The 18144-nt window shown below is 41.6% G+C and overlaps 2 protein-coding genes across 2 annotated transcripts in view; one reads left to right on the top strand and one right to left on the bottom strand.

The window, feature by feature from the left end:
* Positions 1-583: 583 nt before the first annotated feature.
* LOC121548434 (cytosolic iron-sulfur assembly component 2B) lies at positions 584-1917 on the bottom strand. The gene is made up of 5 exons (XM_041859868.2): positions 1670-1917; positions 1441-1520; positions 1205-1330; positions 1031-1076; positions 584-813 (listed from the first exon to the last, which is right to left on the bottom strand). Exons 1-5 carry the CDS (start codon positions 1794-1796, stop codon positions 707-709), a joined length of 486 nt encoding a protein of 161 aa, XP_041715802.1. The 5' UTR covers positions 1797-1917; the 3' UTR covers positions 584-706.
* A 9796-nt stretch (positions 1918-11713) lies between these two features.
* The window catches only part of LOC121559744 (B-cadherin-like), a 28311-nt gene continuing 21880 nt past the window's right edge, over positions 11714-18144 (top strand). Inside the window, exons 1-3 of the mRNA XM_045217483.1 lie at positions 11714-11783; positions 12105-12388; positions 12890-13004. Coding sequence (XP_045073418.1) covers positions 12338-12388; positions 12890-13004 — 166 coding nt within the window. The 5' untranslated portion in view covers positions 11714-11783; positions 12105-12337. The remainder of the gene's footprint in view (positions 11784-12104; positions 12389-12889; positions 13005-18144) is intronic.

The following is an 18144-nucleotide window of genomic DNA, read 5'->3' as shown; positions in this document are numbered from 1 at the left end:
AAGAGAACTTCAAAAGAACAATACTTCTTTCACTGTCATAGTAAAATACGTATAGACGAATCTAATGACAAAATGGATATAATTACACTAACTTATAAATGTTCTGTCTAAAATGTTATTTTTTTTATCAAGTCATTTATTTTATTTACAACCACATGAAAGATGTGAGAAAAAACGACAAATATGAAATAAGGCATCTGATGGAAATCCAATGGCACAATTATTATACTATATATAATTTTCCCCCAGACATATGTTATAAACTAAGGCCTTTCTTATTCAGTGTCAGGGCCACTTCCCCAGTCTTTGGTCTTACATGTCATTGTGTCCTTTGAGATCGCTTAATTTATTAGAGATGTATGCATTTTCTTTGTTCTCTCTGCAAATGCCATTAACATCAGGTATATTTTCAATGAAATATGATATGATCCTGTATTTTATTGCTTTACTAGTATAATAAAGGATACAATGCTTGTCTATAATAGTGCAAAACTATAGTGTCCGTTTAGTATTTCTGCCTACAGCATGGACTCAACCATGATACAATGGAATTATGTTAGATGAAAAGAATACAACGGCAGCATAGGTGATACATTTGCCATTTACTCAACATAAACTGAACAACCAATCCAGTTAGCATGTCAGGAGAGAAACATTAAGCCTAGTCCTGGACTAAGGAGAATTTTCAATTGATCCATCAGGAGGGTCAGCCTGTCCTTGCATTGGATATCAGACACTGGTTGACCACCTCCAGAAGCTGGGAGTTCTCGAGTGCAGCGGCCACTCTCTCTTTGTCTGCCAGCTGTTTGTTGACTGGAACAAAGCAGAAACAAAAGGGTTTAGGTTAGGGGCAATTCCACGGTAACTGAGTGATGCTGAGACTCAGATATTTCACTTTAAGATATATGTAAAACAAAAACCAATGATTGCAAAGTTAAACAACCCATACAACCCTATGCACAAGGACTTGAAGGTGTGATTGTTGGTCTCAGCCTCAATGTTGAGTTACTTCAGAGGCATGTCACTTTACCTGCATCTTCTGAGGCATGCGTCCCAGGAGTGATGTGCACGTCAATCTGCGGAGATATGATTAGGCATAGACGGACATGACCCACTATGTTAATGTTAAATGTTCAGACAATTAAACAATATTAAAGCTTGCTCTCACAGCTCACCAGAAGCAGACATAATTTATTTCACCCACCTTAAACCTTTCTGGCAGGGACCGCAGCAGCTTGACTTTGATGGACAGGCCTATGAGAGTTGCCATGCTGCAGTGGGGTATAGTGGGGGTGAACTCCACACCCACTGTGTTCTCTTGGTCATTTACCTGTAAAGAAAAATAAAGTTAATGGTTTTATTAGGTTAACACAGTATAGGCTATCTACACGAATGTGTTTGTGTGTCGAACTTCTAACTTGTGAAAGAAGTTTAACTCACGCGCACTCGCACTTGTTCCACGACATTCAACTCTTCGAGGGACAGTGGGTGTTCAGGATCATTAATGGATCTGATGAGATGTAGCGCGTGTTAAGGTGAAATCTGATAACACAATGTTGAGTAATTAGCTTTCTTATTAAAGAATGAAGCATCATATGCAAAGTTAATTAGTATGACATTGAAAGCTCAATGTATCCTTTAGCTAGCTAACGTTACACAGAAAGGATATCAAATATTTCTCTGTCGTCGATGGGATCAGCAACATCTTCGTCCTCGTCATTTGCGGTCTGAAGTCTCTCGCCTGTTCGTTGAAAAATCAAGGGATTCGCGTTCTCTAAACGGGTCCCCCCTGACATTTGTGATGTTGAAATAAAAGAAATACGGTATATTTGTTTGTGCTATTGTTTTTTACTGTGGACCACGGGACTGAACGATCCACTTCCGGAAACAGTACGGAAAACTGTAGACGTCTAAACGAACACAGGCGCAGCCCAGCGATTTAGTGTAATGTTGGATTTCCAGATGTATCCAGCAGGTGGCAGCATACTCATCTTAAATTCTGTAATGTGACTGCGTGAACTACAAGGTTAATCAATAATGGTAAGATTACACAGAAGCAAGAAAATAATGATCCAAGTTCAAAATAATGTTTATGCAAAAATGTTTCATAGATAAAACAGCAATTCAATTAGCCCTCTTACACATGTAAATTGTGAATCCCAGGCAAAGCAGCTTTGTACCATAGACTCAAATGATAAACTCTAGCTAATATCTTTAGTAGCAGTATAAGTAACATCTGATGACTCAGAATACCATCTCCAATGCACCATTTCAAAGCCAAGCCTAACCCATAATTGTACACTTAATCACCTGTGTCTTTTGGAACATGTTTGAAAAGGTTTAAATCCAGTTTAAACTGTACTTTCACTATGTATGTTTATAGTATCAATAGCAGCCGACAAAGTTAATGTTGTTATGTCCAGATTTCGAGTGATACATTACATAAATTACCATCTTGGGTGATTCCTTTTACTGTGCCAAATAATCTAAATAGCTGAAAGACATTAGCTATTAGAAATACTGGGCACACACTATTCAAAATACCCCAAACCCATTTGTTGAGTGTCACCAATGCAAACAATAACATTGAAAACCACTATTGAAAAACCTTGGTAATATATCACTAAGGACTTCCTTTAATCTGAATGCAAACGGACCTTCTCTCTGTCTATCTTGTCAACAGCTGTTGAAGAAACCTCCTGGTTTGCTCGCTCCAGTACACAATGAGCCTCCATTGTACCCTAAAGCCTGTCCCAGCCTGAAATACCTGTTTAGATGGAGCTTGATAACACACCTTCCTTATTCCATTTGCATGAGCCCAGCTTGGTTGTGAGCTCATAGGAGGCAGCAGTATCTTGTTGAACTTTATTCAACCCCTGTAAATGATCAGATTGTATCCTAATCCAACAAAAAATGTTCACTTGAATTACAAGAACTGTGATTATGCATGTATTTCAGTATCAAAGCTTGCAAAGTAAAAATACAGTGTACCAACTCAAATTCTCAAGCTATTCCTCACCCTTGGTTGTTTTTAAGTTACTCATTCATCAGCACTGTCGGTGGGATTAGTTCAGTGGGGCAGTTAGCTGAACGACCTACATTCTGTGTCAACAATAACAATTAAGGTAAAGGCAGTCAGGATTCTTGGGTGTGGTTAGTTTGCTCTAGGCTAAGTGCTGGGCTGCTAGCCATTCCCCCAGGGACACTTATCAGCATGCTATCCTTGCCCTAGTCTTTGCTGACCCAGGCAATACTATGCACAAGTAACTTTTCACCTTATGTAAAGAAAGAGAGGAGTCAGGGGACTGTCAAAAAGGTGAGTGAGTGTCAGTGTGCCATCTCTCTACAGGTGATGAAACACAAGGAAGGAGGACACACAGACAGACAGGATATGGATATATTTTAGCGCCTCCTACCAGCATAGAATCCTTTTAGCCCTGGAATGTGGAGTCAGGTAGCATGTGTGAGTGATTTCTTTCCATCCCACTGACCCCACCCTTTCAGAAGGTAAAGAGAGACATTCAACACAGTCAACACAGTTTCTGCATGACACTCCACAGTGACATCACAACAGCTTTGAGAACTGGTTGAGAGTGTCTTGGGGCCCCACACGGTTTGCTGAAACCCCCATGAGCCTGGAGCCCTGCAACTGAGACAGCGTTGGTCGTCTCTGGGTGCACTGTTGCAGGAGTGCCATTTCATCTCAATACTCAAGAGTGTGGAGAGGAGGGGTAGAGTCACAGACACCCTCATGCCTGAAGCCGGGAAGCTTAATGTAGCTCTCCTGGAGACGGGAAATCCCATCACCACACATTCCAGGAAAACAAAAACCCAGGCACAACTCAAGACAGGTCTTGTCTATCCCTGGCCCTGGCTGTTGTTCCAGACAAATCTGAACATGCTGTAAAGCATGGGGCTGGTTAATCCGGGAAAGAAAAGGATGGCTGGCTACTTAGAAACATGATTCCATAACCTAATCAGATTGTGGAGGTTATGCATGCATAAACATTTTATAGAGTCTAAAAGCCTCACTCTGCGTTGATGGGCTTTTATGGCCTGATGGTGTAGAGAGGAAGTCAATCACTGGACAATAGAGGGATATTGGCTGATCACAGCGTTTAAATTGATGTCCACTGACTACTTCGGGTCAATGGGTGAGCTCATTAGGAATGTACAGTATACAATTACCAGAGTACTGCACATAGCCTTACACTGAAAAAGTGTCATATCTCCATAGAGCATTTCCCTTCAATCTTGATCCCTTGATCTTTGTGGGGGGGGTGGGGGGGGGGTTGAATAAGGATATTGTCATGCTAGATCTTTGACGTGAATGAGCACAGAGACGGATGAGTGTGTTGGCTGCTACTGTAGAGACTTAATACAGGAAGAGTAGATGTAATACAGAACCAGTCGCTCTTTGAACATATAACTACCCCTCCCCCATCACCCTGAGCATCACCTTGTTAACTGCTGTCGTCCAAGTGGCTCTATCAGCCCTCTTTCAAAAACCACAAAACACAACAACACATAACATATACTGTATAATTCATGATCAACACACTGTAGCTAGTTTGCTCTCTAGCTTTCAGGGATGAAGTTGGTAAAACTTGGCAGATGAGGATAACAAATGCTTAAAACGTTATTGTTGTATTAAGCCTAAGTGCCAAACATCTCCCATTAGACGGATGGATAATTGTTGAAGTTAGGTGTACTATAATAAACAAATGCTTTAATCAGGAGATGTACAAGACTTTGTTTATTATAATGTTTTCAAAATGATTTCCTGAATGTTTTGCGTAGGTTTCAGCCGCTATCATTTCAATAGGGACAGTAAGGTCGAAACCAATTACATTCTTTAAACATTGACAGTAGTTAATAAATGACAGTTTGCCCCTATAACCAGCCAGCGCCAATGGCCGTGACAGAACCCTTCATGAGAAACCAGCTAGACTTGTTGAAACCATTACGCATCTGCGGAAAAACCCTGTTTCGTTGCTTCAAAAAGATCATGTTAGATTCTTTACACTCATAGAATAAGCGAGACAACGTTCTTATGGAAAATCTGAAACAGTAAACTGTTTTCAATGAATAATTCAAGCTTCTTAAAATGGTCATTCATTATATTTTCTTCAAGGATTTTAAACAAAGTAACTAAATTACTTTTGCTTCAGTACTTCTTTAACCATTAGTCTCTGGCTCTATCAGGATAGAATTCCCCGAAGAGATTTCCTGTTAACAATATGACCACATTAACAAGTCAGGGCACAGTCAGTCTCCCAACCATACACAGTAAAATAAACATATGAGATCCTGAACGTCAGACTGTGTGATGGGATGGCAGTCTAAATGCAAAATTAAGACATAAAAGTTGTTATCTCGTTAAAACATAGGCTACACTTTCACTCCTGTGAGACCATCTGAAGGGAACCCGTGAATTGAGCAACAATTTTGCTATCAAAATGGATGGCCAATCTAATTAAGGGGAACATTAAAGTCCAATGTACTGGTGATGACTGGTGATTATGATATAATGAGCTTTCACTGACACACATACAGTACTGAGTACAGCAACACAGGCTGTTCCTCTGGCTAAGTCTGGGAACTCTCTCCTAGAGCTTCCTCACAGTCACGTGTTATAGCACAGTTTACTTTACCAAACTCACTGTAGTATTTGTCCTTTGGGGTTAATATACAAGCACAGATAGCCACACAACCAAATAATGATTAACAAGATCCCCATAGCCTCCTTTCCTCTCGGACTGAAGAGTTGGGAGTCTTCCTCCTATTTAGCACAAAGTCAAGTCCAGCTAGGGAGTGTAGTTCTGGAGAATATGTTATACATTCCAGCATAGATAAGGAAAACTGAAGTAAATACTGTCCTTCAGTGGCGACAAAGACATGGTAACATTTACAAGGACGTCTCATATGAGACGTGAGTCTCACACAATGGATAAAAAGTGCATGATACGCCTATCTAGGACTGCAGTAGCAAATTACCCTGTAGTGTGTTAATGTATTCATTATGAGCAAGAAGTTCAAATGATTTGTGATGTTCCGAGTCAGAAATGGGATGTAAAGCCTAAAAATATATTCCATCAAACAATACGCTACTGTATCTATCTGCTGGGTCATGAAGTGAGGCATGTGATTAAGTCAGTTGTTAGATATGGACTACATACCATGTAATTTCTGATTGGCCTTCACTGTTCATACTTACTATGACAAAGCACAGACACGATTTGATTTATCATACAATACCAGCTGCTGTCCATTCAGATTGTGAATTCAGAGACGATCTACACAACACAAAGAAGGGAACTGGAAGAGAGAAGATAAGATCATAAAATTGCTTGACTCACAATTTCCCACTTTCATGTCAAGTGACTGTGGAGCTGTGAGCATCAGATTAATTGTAAATGGAGGTTCTGATAACTGTCAAATGGTTTGAGTGCTAAGCTACAGGACTGCTTTGCTAGCACAGACTGGAACATGTTCCGGGATTCTTCAGATAGCATTGAGGAGTACACCACATCAGTCACTGGCTTCATCAATAAGTGCATCGATGATGTCGTCCCCACAGTGACCGTACGTACATACCCCAACCAGAAGCCATGGATTACAGGAAACATCCGCACTGAGCTAAAGGGTAGAGCTGCCGCTTTCAAGGAGCGGGACCTTAACCCGGACGCTTATAAGAAATCCCGCTATGCCCTCTGACGAACCATCAAACAGGCAAAGAGTCAATACAGGACTAAGATTGAATCGTACTACACCGGCTCTGACGCTCGTCGGATGTGGCAGGGCTTGAAAACTATTACAGACTACAAAGGGAAGCACAGCCGCGAGCTTCCCAGTGACATAAGCCTACCAGACGAGCTAAACCACTTCTATGCTCGCTTCGAGGTAAGCAACACTGAAGCATGCATGAGAGCACCAGCTGTTCCGGATGACTATGTGATCACGCTCTCCGTAGCCGATGTGAGTAAGACTTTTAAGCAGGTCAACATTCACAAGGCCGCAGGGCCAGACGGATTACCTGGACGTGTACTCCGAGCATGTGCTGACCAACTGGCAAGTGTCTTCACTGACATTTTCAACATGTCCCTGACTGAGTCTGTAATACCAACATGTTTCAAGCAGACCACCATAGTCCCCATGCCCAAGGACACTAAGATAACCTGCCTAAATGACTACCGACCCGTAGCACTGACGTCTGTAGCCATGAAGTGCTTTGAAAGGCTGGTCATGGCTCACATCAACACTATTATCCCAGAAACCCTAGACCCACTCCAATTTGCATACCGCTCCAACAGATCCACAGATGATGCAATCTCTATTGCACTCCACACTGCCCTTTCCCACCTGGACAAGAGGAACACCTACGTGAGAATGCTATTCATTGACTACAGCTCAGCATTCAACACCATAGTGCCCTCAAAGCTCATCACTAAGCTAAGGATCCTGGGACTAAACACCTCCCTCTGCAACTTGATCCTGGACTTCCTGACGGGCCGCCCCCAGGTGGTAAGGGTAGGTAACAACACATCTGCCACACTGATCCTCAACACGGGGGCCCCTCAGGGGTGCGTGCTCAGTCCCCTCCTGTACTCCCTGTTCACCCATGACTGCATGGCCAGGCACGACTCCAACACCATCATTAAGTTTTCCGACGACACAACAGTGGTAGGCCTGATCACCGACAACGATGAGACAGCCTATAGGGAGGAGGTCAGAGACCTGGCCATGTGGTGCCAGCAAAACAACCTCTCCCTCAACGTGACCAAGACAAAGGAGATGATTGTGGACTACAGGAAAAAAAAGAGGACTGAGCACGCCCCCATTCTCATCGATGGGGCTGTAGGGGAACAGGTTGAGAGCTTCAAGTTCCTTGGTGTCCACATCACCAACGAACTATCATGGTCCAAACACACCAAGACAGTCGTAAAGAGGGCACGACAAAGCCTATTCCCCCTCAGGAGACTGAAAAGATTCGGCATGGGTCCTCAGATCCTCAAAAAATTATACAGCTGCACCATCGAGAGCATCCTGACTGGTTGCATCACCGCCTGGTATGGCAACAGCTTGGCCTCCGACCGCAAGGCACTACAGAGGGTAGTGCGTACGGCCCAGTACATTACTGGGGCCAAGCTTCCTGCCATCCAGGACCTCTATACCAGGCGGTGTCAGAGGAAGGCCCTCAAAATTGTCAAAGACTCCAGCCACCCTAGTCATAGACTGTTCTCTCTGCTACCGCACAGCAAGTGGTACCGGAGTGCCAAGTCTAGGTCCAAAAGACTTCTCAACAGCTTCTACCCCCAAGCCATAAGACTCCTGAACAGCTAATCATGGCTACCCGGACTATTTGCACTGCCCCCCCCACCCCATCTTTTTACGCTGCTGCTACTCTGTTAATTATTTATGCATAGTCACTTTAACTCTACCCACATGTACATATTACTTCAACTACCTCAACTAGCCGGTGCCCCCGCACATTGACGCAAGATCTCACCCCGTGGGGTCAAAATGATCACAACAACGGTGAGCAAAAATCCCAGAACCACACGGGGGGACCTAGTGAATGACCTGCAGAGAGCTGGGACCAAAGTAACAAAGCCTACCATCAGTAACACAATACGCCACCAGGGACTCAAATCCTGCAGTGCAAGACGTGTCCCCCTGCTTAAGCCAGTACATGTCCAGGCCCGTCTGAAGTTTGCTAGAGTGCATTTGGATGATCCAGAAGAGGATTGGGAGAATGTCATATGGTCAGATGAAACCAACATTTTTTGGTAAAAACTCAACTCGTCATGTTTGGAGGACAAAGAATGCTGAGTTGCATCCAAAGAACACTATACCTACTGTGAAGCATGGGGGTGGAAACATCATAAATAAAATAAAAATAATCATGCTTTGGGGCTGTTTTTCTGCAAAGGGACCAGGACGACTGATCCGTGTAAAGGAAAGAATGAATGGGGCCATGTATCGTGAGATTTTGAGTGAAAACCTCCTTCCATCAGCAAGGGCATTGAAGATGAAACGTGGCTGGGTCTTTCAGCATGACAATGATCCCAAACACACCGCCCGGGCAACGAAGGAGTGGCTTCGTAAGAAGCATTTCAAGGTCCTGGAGTGGCCTAGCCAGTCTCCAGATCTCAACCCCATAGAAAATCTTTGGAGGGAGTTGAAAGTCTGTGTTGCCTAGCGACAGCCCCAAAACATCACTGCTCTAGAGGAGATCTGCATGGAGGAATGGGCCAAAATACCAGCAACAGTGTGTGAAAACCTTGTGAAGACTTACAGAAAACGTTTGACCTGTGTCATTGCCAACAAAGGGTATATAACAAAGTATTGAGAAACTTTTGTTATTGACCAAATACTTATTTTCCACCATAATTTGCAAATAAATTCATTAAAAATCCTACAATGTGATTTTCTGGATTTTTTTTCCTCATTTTGTCTGTCATAGTTGACGTGTACCTATGATGAAAATTACAGGCCTCTCTCATCTTTTTAAGTGGGAGAACTTGCACAATTGGTGGCTGACTAAATACTTTTTTCCCCACTGTATATATAGCCTCCCTACTGTTATTTTATTTTACTTCTGCTCTTTTTTTCTCAACACTTTTTTGTTGTTGTTTTATTTTACTTTTTTATGAAAAAGAAATGCACTGTTGGTTAAGGGCTGTAAGTAAGCATTTCACTGTAATGTCTGCACTTGTTGTATTCGGCGCATGTGGCCAATAAAATGTGATTTGATTTGATTTGACAACTGGATTATATTTCACATGGCCTCATTTCCTCTTTTTACACCACTTTGTGTGAGGATCATGTCCTATTCAGAAATATCACAAACTGCTCAATATTACTTATAAAGCAAGTATAAAGCAACACATTACTTGTAAATTGAATTATGGGGCTACCAAGGCCTAGTCAGTTAGATTTACATGGGGTAAAGAGATAGTCAAATACAGTAACTAATCATCTGAAGCAATATGATAGAGTGCGCATTTATCACATTTGCATGTGCCAATCTAAATTCTGCTAGCTACTGTCTTGATGATCTATTCAGCAATTGTAGCTAGTATAATAGCTAACAAGAAGGAAGAAGAAACACAGTAGAGCACATTATTCAAGCTAGTGATAAGCAAATTTCAAACCAAAACCATATTCTCCACATTATCCATTGTTGTCAGACTTGTAACTTTTTACAGGGTAAATGCTAGTACCGTTAGTTAGCTAGCTAGTTGCCCCATGCCATGTCAAATGGGCCAGGGCTAACGTTAGCTAGCTAGTTAGCTAGTAGCTCAACTACATTACAGCATGTTTCTGACCTTTTCAAAACAGTTGTCAGAAATGTAATGGTAGCGTCAAAACACTCAACCCACTTGTTGGATTGCAGTTTTCTGTAAGCTATTTAGCGTCATTAATGATTATGCCGCATTCACATTACCAAATCACCAGATGGCATGCAAAAGATCGTGGCTAGCTAGCTCGTTTGAAAAACATACGCTCATGTCTAAATATAGCGCTTTTAACGGCCTCAAACATTTGTAGTTTGACTCTTTGTGATATTTTTAAACATTTTCTGAGAATAAAATGGCAAATTACTTACAGTTTTGTTGCTTTAGTGAAGGCTAGTCAGGAGGGCTAACATCCAGTTTGGTTTTGAAAACAGCATCTGTTCAATTACAGTCAGGAGTCAGTAGTTTTGTGCATAGGTTTTGTGCCTCTGCTTATGCCATGGCAATCATGGATAAACAGGGAGGGACTGATAAAAGGTTATGAGGTTATGATAATGCTAGCTAGCAATGCATACCAATATTGTGGATAATGAGTAGAAGCCTTTAAAGTGAAGGAAGTGATGTTTGGATGTGGGTCATGAACTGATCACATTTGAAACTCATGATCCACAATATTCTCTGTACTTTAAAGTCATTGACTGAATGGATAAAGAAATATCTTGCATGTCATAGTTTCCCTTCCCTTTGGAACCCTGAAGCACTTTTATTTTCTCCAACAGGCCGATCTCTCCATATCTTAATAATTTGATTGATATTATATAGGTTACTTACTTCCAAAGACTAGGTCTATAGGACGTCTTTGGTTCTACAAGGTGACACCATAGACTTATGAGTCAACTCACATCCCTTATCATTCAACCATTGCTTCACAAGGCTGCTGGGAATCCAAAGCAAGCAGGGGCTGTAATGTTGTTCTGCCACCATGTCTGAGGTGAGGATGATGGAGATGTGATAAAGAAAATGCAGTCATGCGTGCATAATTTTTTTTTGTGTATGGGTGGTCCCGGGGATCGAACCCACTACCTTGGCGTTACAAGCGCCGTGCTCTACCAGCTGAGCTACAGAGCCCATCTACCACAGATCATTTTAGTACTGATATGTTATGCTGACTGGAGATGTTTAGGCTACTCATTATGCTTATGTTTAGCTCACTTGTGTAGGGAAGCCATGTAAACTACAGCAGTATGAGCGTTGAGGAGTAAAAGTGAGATCAACATAAATAGTATTCAAGGACTATAATGGTTTTATGAAATTGGGTTGTTTTTAATAAAGTGTCCCAGTCTCATTCCCCAACTGGACAGGCTTTAGGATCATGCAGTCTGTGGTCAAACTAGCTAAATGAATGGTTCCTTTGAGAGAAGTGGTAGTGGTAGGATAGTACAGGGTCTCTCACATTGACACACAGACTTTACTACAAGCTGAGGAAATGTATGGTGAAGAATATCTACAGCATTTATTTCGACTAGGCTAAATGGAGTAATGGTAAATGTTTTTTTTTTACCATGATTAAAATATATGTATTTATCAGTCATTTGTTAAAATGTAAAGCTTATTTTGACAAATTATAGATTTTGACAAAGATAGACTGCTCCAGTCTGTGACATTATTGTTAGTGTTGCTGACTGTGTTTTGTTTGAAACTACTTTGAACATGAAATGGAATGACTGACATCCGTGTTTGATCATGAACCCACTCTTCCTCATCCGTGCTTCTCCTCTCGATCGGAATTCTCACATTCTCGTGTAATAATTTCGCACACAGGACCCTGCTGTGGGTTTCTGACAATTTACCTGTGTTTCATAGGTGCGGGTATAAAGAGCCGTTCTCCTCCATGCCCATACTCGGAGCGAGCGGATGGGCGAGGTCACCTGCTTGCATACGTCACTCCCCAGAAACTACCTGCTGAAGCTAATTTCTCTGATTTAACCGAGAACCCAGAAAGCACACATTTGAACAAGAGAGACGTTTCCCTCTACGCGTAAACAGATCACTTTTTACTGTTGGTGGAATTACTATCCAGAAATTATTCAAAACAAATGGGGGCCTTTTGGTTCGTGGAGTTGGGCGTATTAATATTATTTCTCCAGGTAAGATTTTTTTTTGTTTCTACTCTAAAAGTAACACGCAATGTAGGCTACGCCATTTACCTGGGAATACGATGGCTACAGTCTGAACCAGTATCTGTGCTTAGAGATCTCTCTAACACACATATACTGGTTAAGCTACATCCCTTATTTAAAAACTCGTTTATGATTTAACTATTCATTATTTTTCGGGTACATTTGTTTTAGTCAACGCTGCGTTGGTCGGTTATTTGTTAATTACCAGGTTAACGTACCCGGAATCTTTTTTTTTTTTTTACGCATCCGGATATTTTTTATTATTATTATGAGCTTTTATTCATACATATGCCACATTTCGCAATAGGGTGCTGTGGTATTTGTAGAACATCAACAATAGTAGTGAGTGGTAATTATGATAGTATAATTGCATTTCTATGGTAATCTGGGTTATATTTATTTTGTAACCTTGTGCAGTTGATTATAAATAATACAACTGACCTTTATTTTCTTTTTTCCTTTTGTAAGGCTTTCAAGCCAGGGGCGTCGGAGGAGTCAACATGTCTACCAGGTTTCAATTCAGAAATGTACATTTTCAAAGTGGAAAGAAATCACTTACAAAGTGGCCGGAGACTAGGAAAAGGTAAGAACTAACTAGTGGTAGCTTCCTCGCTGTCATACATTTTTGGCCTGTCATATGCGAACGCCGAGTTCAAAACAACTCGGAAATCATCGACTTCAGTGCGTTAAAAACTCGGGGGAAAAACGAGCTTCGACTGGGAAAAATCTATTTGAAATGTAATCCCAATCAACATTTCAAATCGAGAATTCGGGCCTCTTTCAAGAGCTCCGACTTTTCGACCAGAAGATCACGGACGTCATGATTTGATCTCGTACATTTCCGAGCCCCAGTTGTTTTGAACGCTGCATAAAACCTAAGATTTTTTTAAATGTGTCATCACTTCAGATTACATTTTAGTTTCATTCATAGCAGACAGTGTTCTGCTTTGAATATTTCAATACACATTTATACTATTTTTTTTTTTTCGTTCAATTTGTCAGAAAAGTGGTTCAATTGAAAGTATTTTGTGTTTAAAGATTGTTTTCCCTCTCCCCAGACAGCCTTCGTGATTCCTAATCAAACTGTGCACAGCTCTGTACATTGTACAGGCAAACCATTGCGCACACATAGTTTTGAGCAGTGGCGGCTGGTGAAAAATATTCTCGGTGGGGCTGTGCCATATTTTTTTTCCTGTAACCATCGCGATATATTTTAACACAAACTGCAGGACAGCAGTGCTCAGTGAAACATTCAGTAATTATTTAATGCCAATATTAAAAAGTTGAGGCATTCTTACACAAAAACATATTACACAAACCCAAGCCTTTCATTTGCATTTAAAGTGAACTTTTCACCATTGGTAGTAAACAGGCAACGCAACAGGCATGCTGTCAGAACAGAGTGGAAAGTGGACAATAACATGAAATTATTATAAAGTTTATAGGAAATCTTACACTGTATGAAAGGATGTATAATATAGAAATGGATATCAAGTGGATGAACTCAAACCTTTGACTGGAAGAATAGCATACAGTATTTTATGATCATACTAAATGTGACTAATTGTTAATGTGCTCCAGAACTGCAACAATTAATTGATACAAAACAACATATATACAGTAATATTAGCAAAGACACTATTAAGACTTTCTAGAGTACCATATATAACTGGATTTTTATGCTAAGGTCAACTATATACAAAGAAACATGCGGCCAGAGCTGCTCTGTGTGTGTGTGTCTGTCATCTTATTTGTACAGGAATTTTGCCCGTCTGTCCTTCTGAGTGGCAAACCTCTCAATGACCCTTTGATTAAAGTCAGGAATGTCCCTGACAAGTTTCTTCTCCATGGAGAGCATGGCCAGAGCGTTCAGGCGATCCTGTGTCATGCTGTTTCTCAGGAAGGTCTTGATCCTTTTCAGTGTAGAGAAGCACCTTTCTGACTCAGCAGTTGTCATGGGTGTGGTGATGAGGATCTTGAGGAGGCTGGCAGTCTCTGTGAAAGTGCTCTGAAGGTTGTTCTCCATGAAGAACTGGTACAGGGGCACTGCACCACTACAAGCCTTGAACTCACTGTTCTCATAGATGAGGGACAGTTTGGTTTTGAGCTTGGCCTTGTTCAACATGGGGTACGCCTCCACGGTTGTTTCAAGCGCTGTATCGGGAACTTCACACTGTGTTGTGGGAACAACTCTCCGTGCAATAGTGTTGCGCTGATGAGGTGCTGGGTGAAGGAGAACCTCTCTTTGGCATGACTCAGGATGGTATCACATACCTGTAAAAGATACATCATCAGCTTTAATTTGCAATTAAGCTATTTTGATGCAAGTGATCCTGACTGACACATGCCTATGTCCAACTCAAGTATATGATTACCAAGGTGCTGATTGTTCAGGGTTTTGGCTACACTACCAGGCCTGAAAAAAGTTCTAGGTGGGAAACACTGACAATTACATCACAACTTACCTCTATAGCCAACCTCTGTTGTTCTCCTGGTCCCAGCATCCTCCGTCGCTTGATGGGCTGTTGCTGCTCGTCAGATGCGCTGTCCCCACACAAAGAGGGAATTGAGGCCCTGGGTCCAAAAAAAAAGTTTAATTTGATAACTTGCAATCAGACTTCTTAACTCACTGTAATTCCCCCTCAACACACAACCAGTGACTTATATATATATATATAGACAGACAGACAGACAGACAGACAGACAGACAGACAGACAGACAGACAGACAGTGTGTATATACACACAAACTATGTCTAGTAACTGCTTTTAACCTGTGATGTACATAATTAACTGATGTTATTACGTTTTAAAGCCTTTTTCTATTACATTTGTGAGAGGGATGCAACATAATTTTGTTCTGCTGTTCACTTAGCAATAAAGTTAATATTCAATAACAACTAGGCCTCTTCTAGAAATTGACCTGGTGGACACCTGAATAATTATTACAAACTGTGTAGTACTTTCCTGCATTATTATCAACGTCTGATTGTGTCTTCTCTTTCCTTTTAAAATACTAAAACAAATATAATTGTGACGGCCCTATGATAATCACTCACACAAGCACCAACTGGCAGTGGGTGGAAACGTCAGTCGCCTCGTCAGCTTGAATGGCGATAAAATCAGCACTCTTTACTTCCTCCAGGATGTAATCCTTAAGCATTGACAGCATACAGTCCAACAGCTCGTTCTGTATCGTCTTTGACGTGCCCTTAAAAACGGTAGCTGTCTTCAGGTGCTCCTCCAGCACACTGTCGAGGGAGGCAACAAAATCCACTAAGCCCCGGAAAATGCCGGGGTTGTCTGAGGAGTCAGTCTCCTCGTGCCCACGCAAGGCCAACTCAAAAGCCCCACAGAACTTCACACAATCGATAATTTTGGATAGAATGTGCCTGTTTTATCCACCTCCTCATCTCCTCATTGTGTTTCCTCACCGCAATCCTGTGGCCGTCATCCAGCTGCGTAGCAATGTTCACCCTTCCTAATACAGCTAGCTTTACAGAGTTGTCCATGTGTGCCCTGGTGTTCTCATGTTTCTTTACCTTCTCTGACAGGTGCTTCATATCCCTCACTCCGGTACCTGTCCATGCTGAATCTGACCCGCCGTTTTAAAAAAGCAAGCACGGAAAGCAAAATAAAGCATTAGCATCAGTGCACCCAGCTAGCCAAGCCTTCCTGGTGTACCAGCTACGGGAGAAGCCGCGCATATACTGCTTCCCTTTCGCTAGCCTGCTGTCTGATTGAGAGGTCAGGTTGATCTGGGCCCAGCTCTTTCACCCGAACTTTCTCTGACAAAGTTCTCCTCTCAAACGGATCTTGGAGGAGAGATTTCACCGAGTTAGGGTTGGGTCTTGGAGGAGTAACGTTGTGTCGCGCATTGTTGTCTAGTAAAAATGGCGTCACTGGACCCCGGTCCTTATTTTATCAGGGGGCGAGCTTGGAACGTGAAAAAAATCGCCCCCTCTGGATTCGGATTCAAGATCGCTTATTGACTACATTTTATGTCATACATTCATATCTTAAATTAGCAATTGGCTTAACTGCTACGTAGACCCGCCTCCTCGCGGGCACTTTCTGTACGCCCAGAGCTGACGAGGCGTTTGACAGGCAGAGGAAAGGTTGCGAATATGATTTTCTATCATATCTTACACATATTACTGTGTGCATTCCATATTTCAAACACACAAATATTGACATACTGATGTTTTTATTATTATTATTATTATTATTTTTTATTTTTTTATTTTTTAAAATAATTTTATTTAAGGGGGCGGCGCCCTAGCGCCCTCTATCGGCCAGCCGCCACTGGTTTTGAGATACTTTCAGGTCTTGCTATGATTGTGGGCCTTGTGTCTTTGGCTTCTCTATGAACTTACACTGTGATTCACAAAATTAATTTAGAGCTATAAAATGAGTGAACTTGCTGACAGCAATTTATGTTCCATTTGGTGTGTCCAAGGTTGTCAGCCGTTGTTTAACAGCACAACAGATGATGAAACACAAGGCTGGCTAGTTTTCACACTCAAGTGTTGCTTTGTTTCTAAGTAAAGAATTGACTCATGTCTCTGGGACCTCCAGTAACTCCCTTTGATAGGCCTTTGTAACTGTTTGTAGAGGTGCAACTGGCAAGATGACCCTGTACATTATTTGGTAACTATGGCATGGCACTGGCCTTCCTCTGTTTACTCAGTCTTAGTTTGTTTACAATAGGTTTGTGGTGTTTTGTCTGTCCAGCATTTTTCACACCTATACTTTGCTAAGAAATCAAAGTGTCACTCACAATTTTGTGACCAATTTAGTATGCTGATTTGTATTGCTATGGCTTTTAATTATGCTTTTATCAAGTTGTGACCTAATTGAAGGCTGTTTTGTCTTTTGTAAAGAGGTTGACTAGACTGATTGAGCTCATCGGTGACACATTCTAAATCTCTGGTAGTTTCACTGGGCGTGTAGCACAAGCTCTGTGATCTGATCAGTAGAGTAAAACTGGTTAGACTTCCTGGAACAACCATTATGCAGGCCTAGATTCCTCTCAGTGACTTCTGACATTGATTGTCATTCACGTCAACTGACAGCATATTACAAATGAATAATGCGTATCAATACAGTCCCGTGTAGCTCAGTTGGTAGAGCATGGCGTTTGCAACGCCAGGTTTGTGGGTTCGTTTCCCACGGCGGACCAGTATGAAAAAGTAAATAAATAAAATGTATGCACTCGCTAACTGTAAGTCGCTCTGGATAAGAGCATCTGCTAAATGACAAAAATGTAAATGAGAAATGCTGCCTCAATCAATCCCTTTGTGTAGCAACCTATTTCCTATGATCACATTCCATGTTTATTACAGTAATAAGGAGTTAGTCTTAGTCATCGCTTTACAACTATTCCTCCTCCCTTTGGGATATATTACGGGAAGACCTCTACAGACTCTCACTATAATATACACTTGTCTCTTATGATACAGAACGTTTGGTATGTTCATCTACATGTTGTGGCAAGGTCAGGAATCCATTCTAGTTTCACTTCTAACTCCTAAGATTGACGTCAGTGTCTTGCTATTGTTGGGCAATATCATGTGGGTATAGCTAGGGCTGTGGTGGTCATGAAATTGTCAGTCGGATATTTTCATGCAAATAACTGCCGGCCTCACAGCAATTGATGGGTAGTTAACATAAAAATGTTTAGCATCTCCAGGCCTCCACGCATACAAGCCGATGATGCACGCC

The sequence above is a fragment of the Coregonus clupeaformis genome, unplaced genomic scaffold, assembly GCF_020615455.1.
Source record: "Coregonus clupeaformis isolate EN_2021a unplaced genomic scaffold, ASM2061545v1 scaf1072, whole genome shotgun sequence".
Classification (NCBI taxonomy): Eukaryota; Metazoa; Chordata; class Actinopteri; order Salmoniformes; family Salmonidae; genus Coregonus; species Coregonus clupeaformis.
Note: the sequence above shows the minus strand (reverse complement) of the source record. Positions and strands in the feature narration are given on the sequence as shown.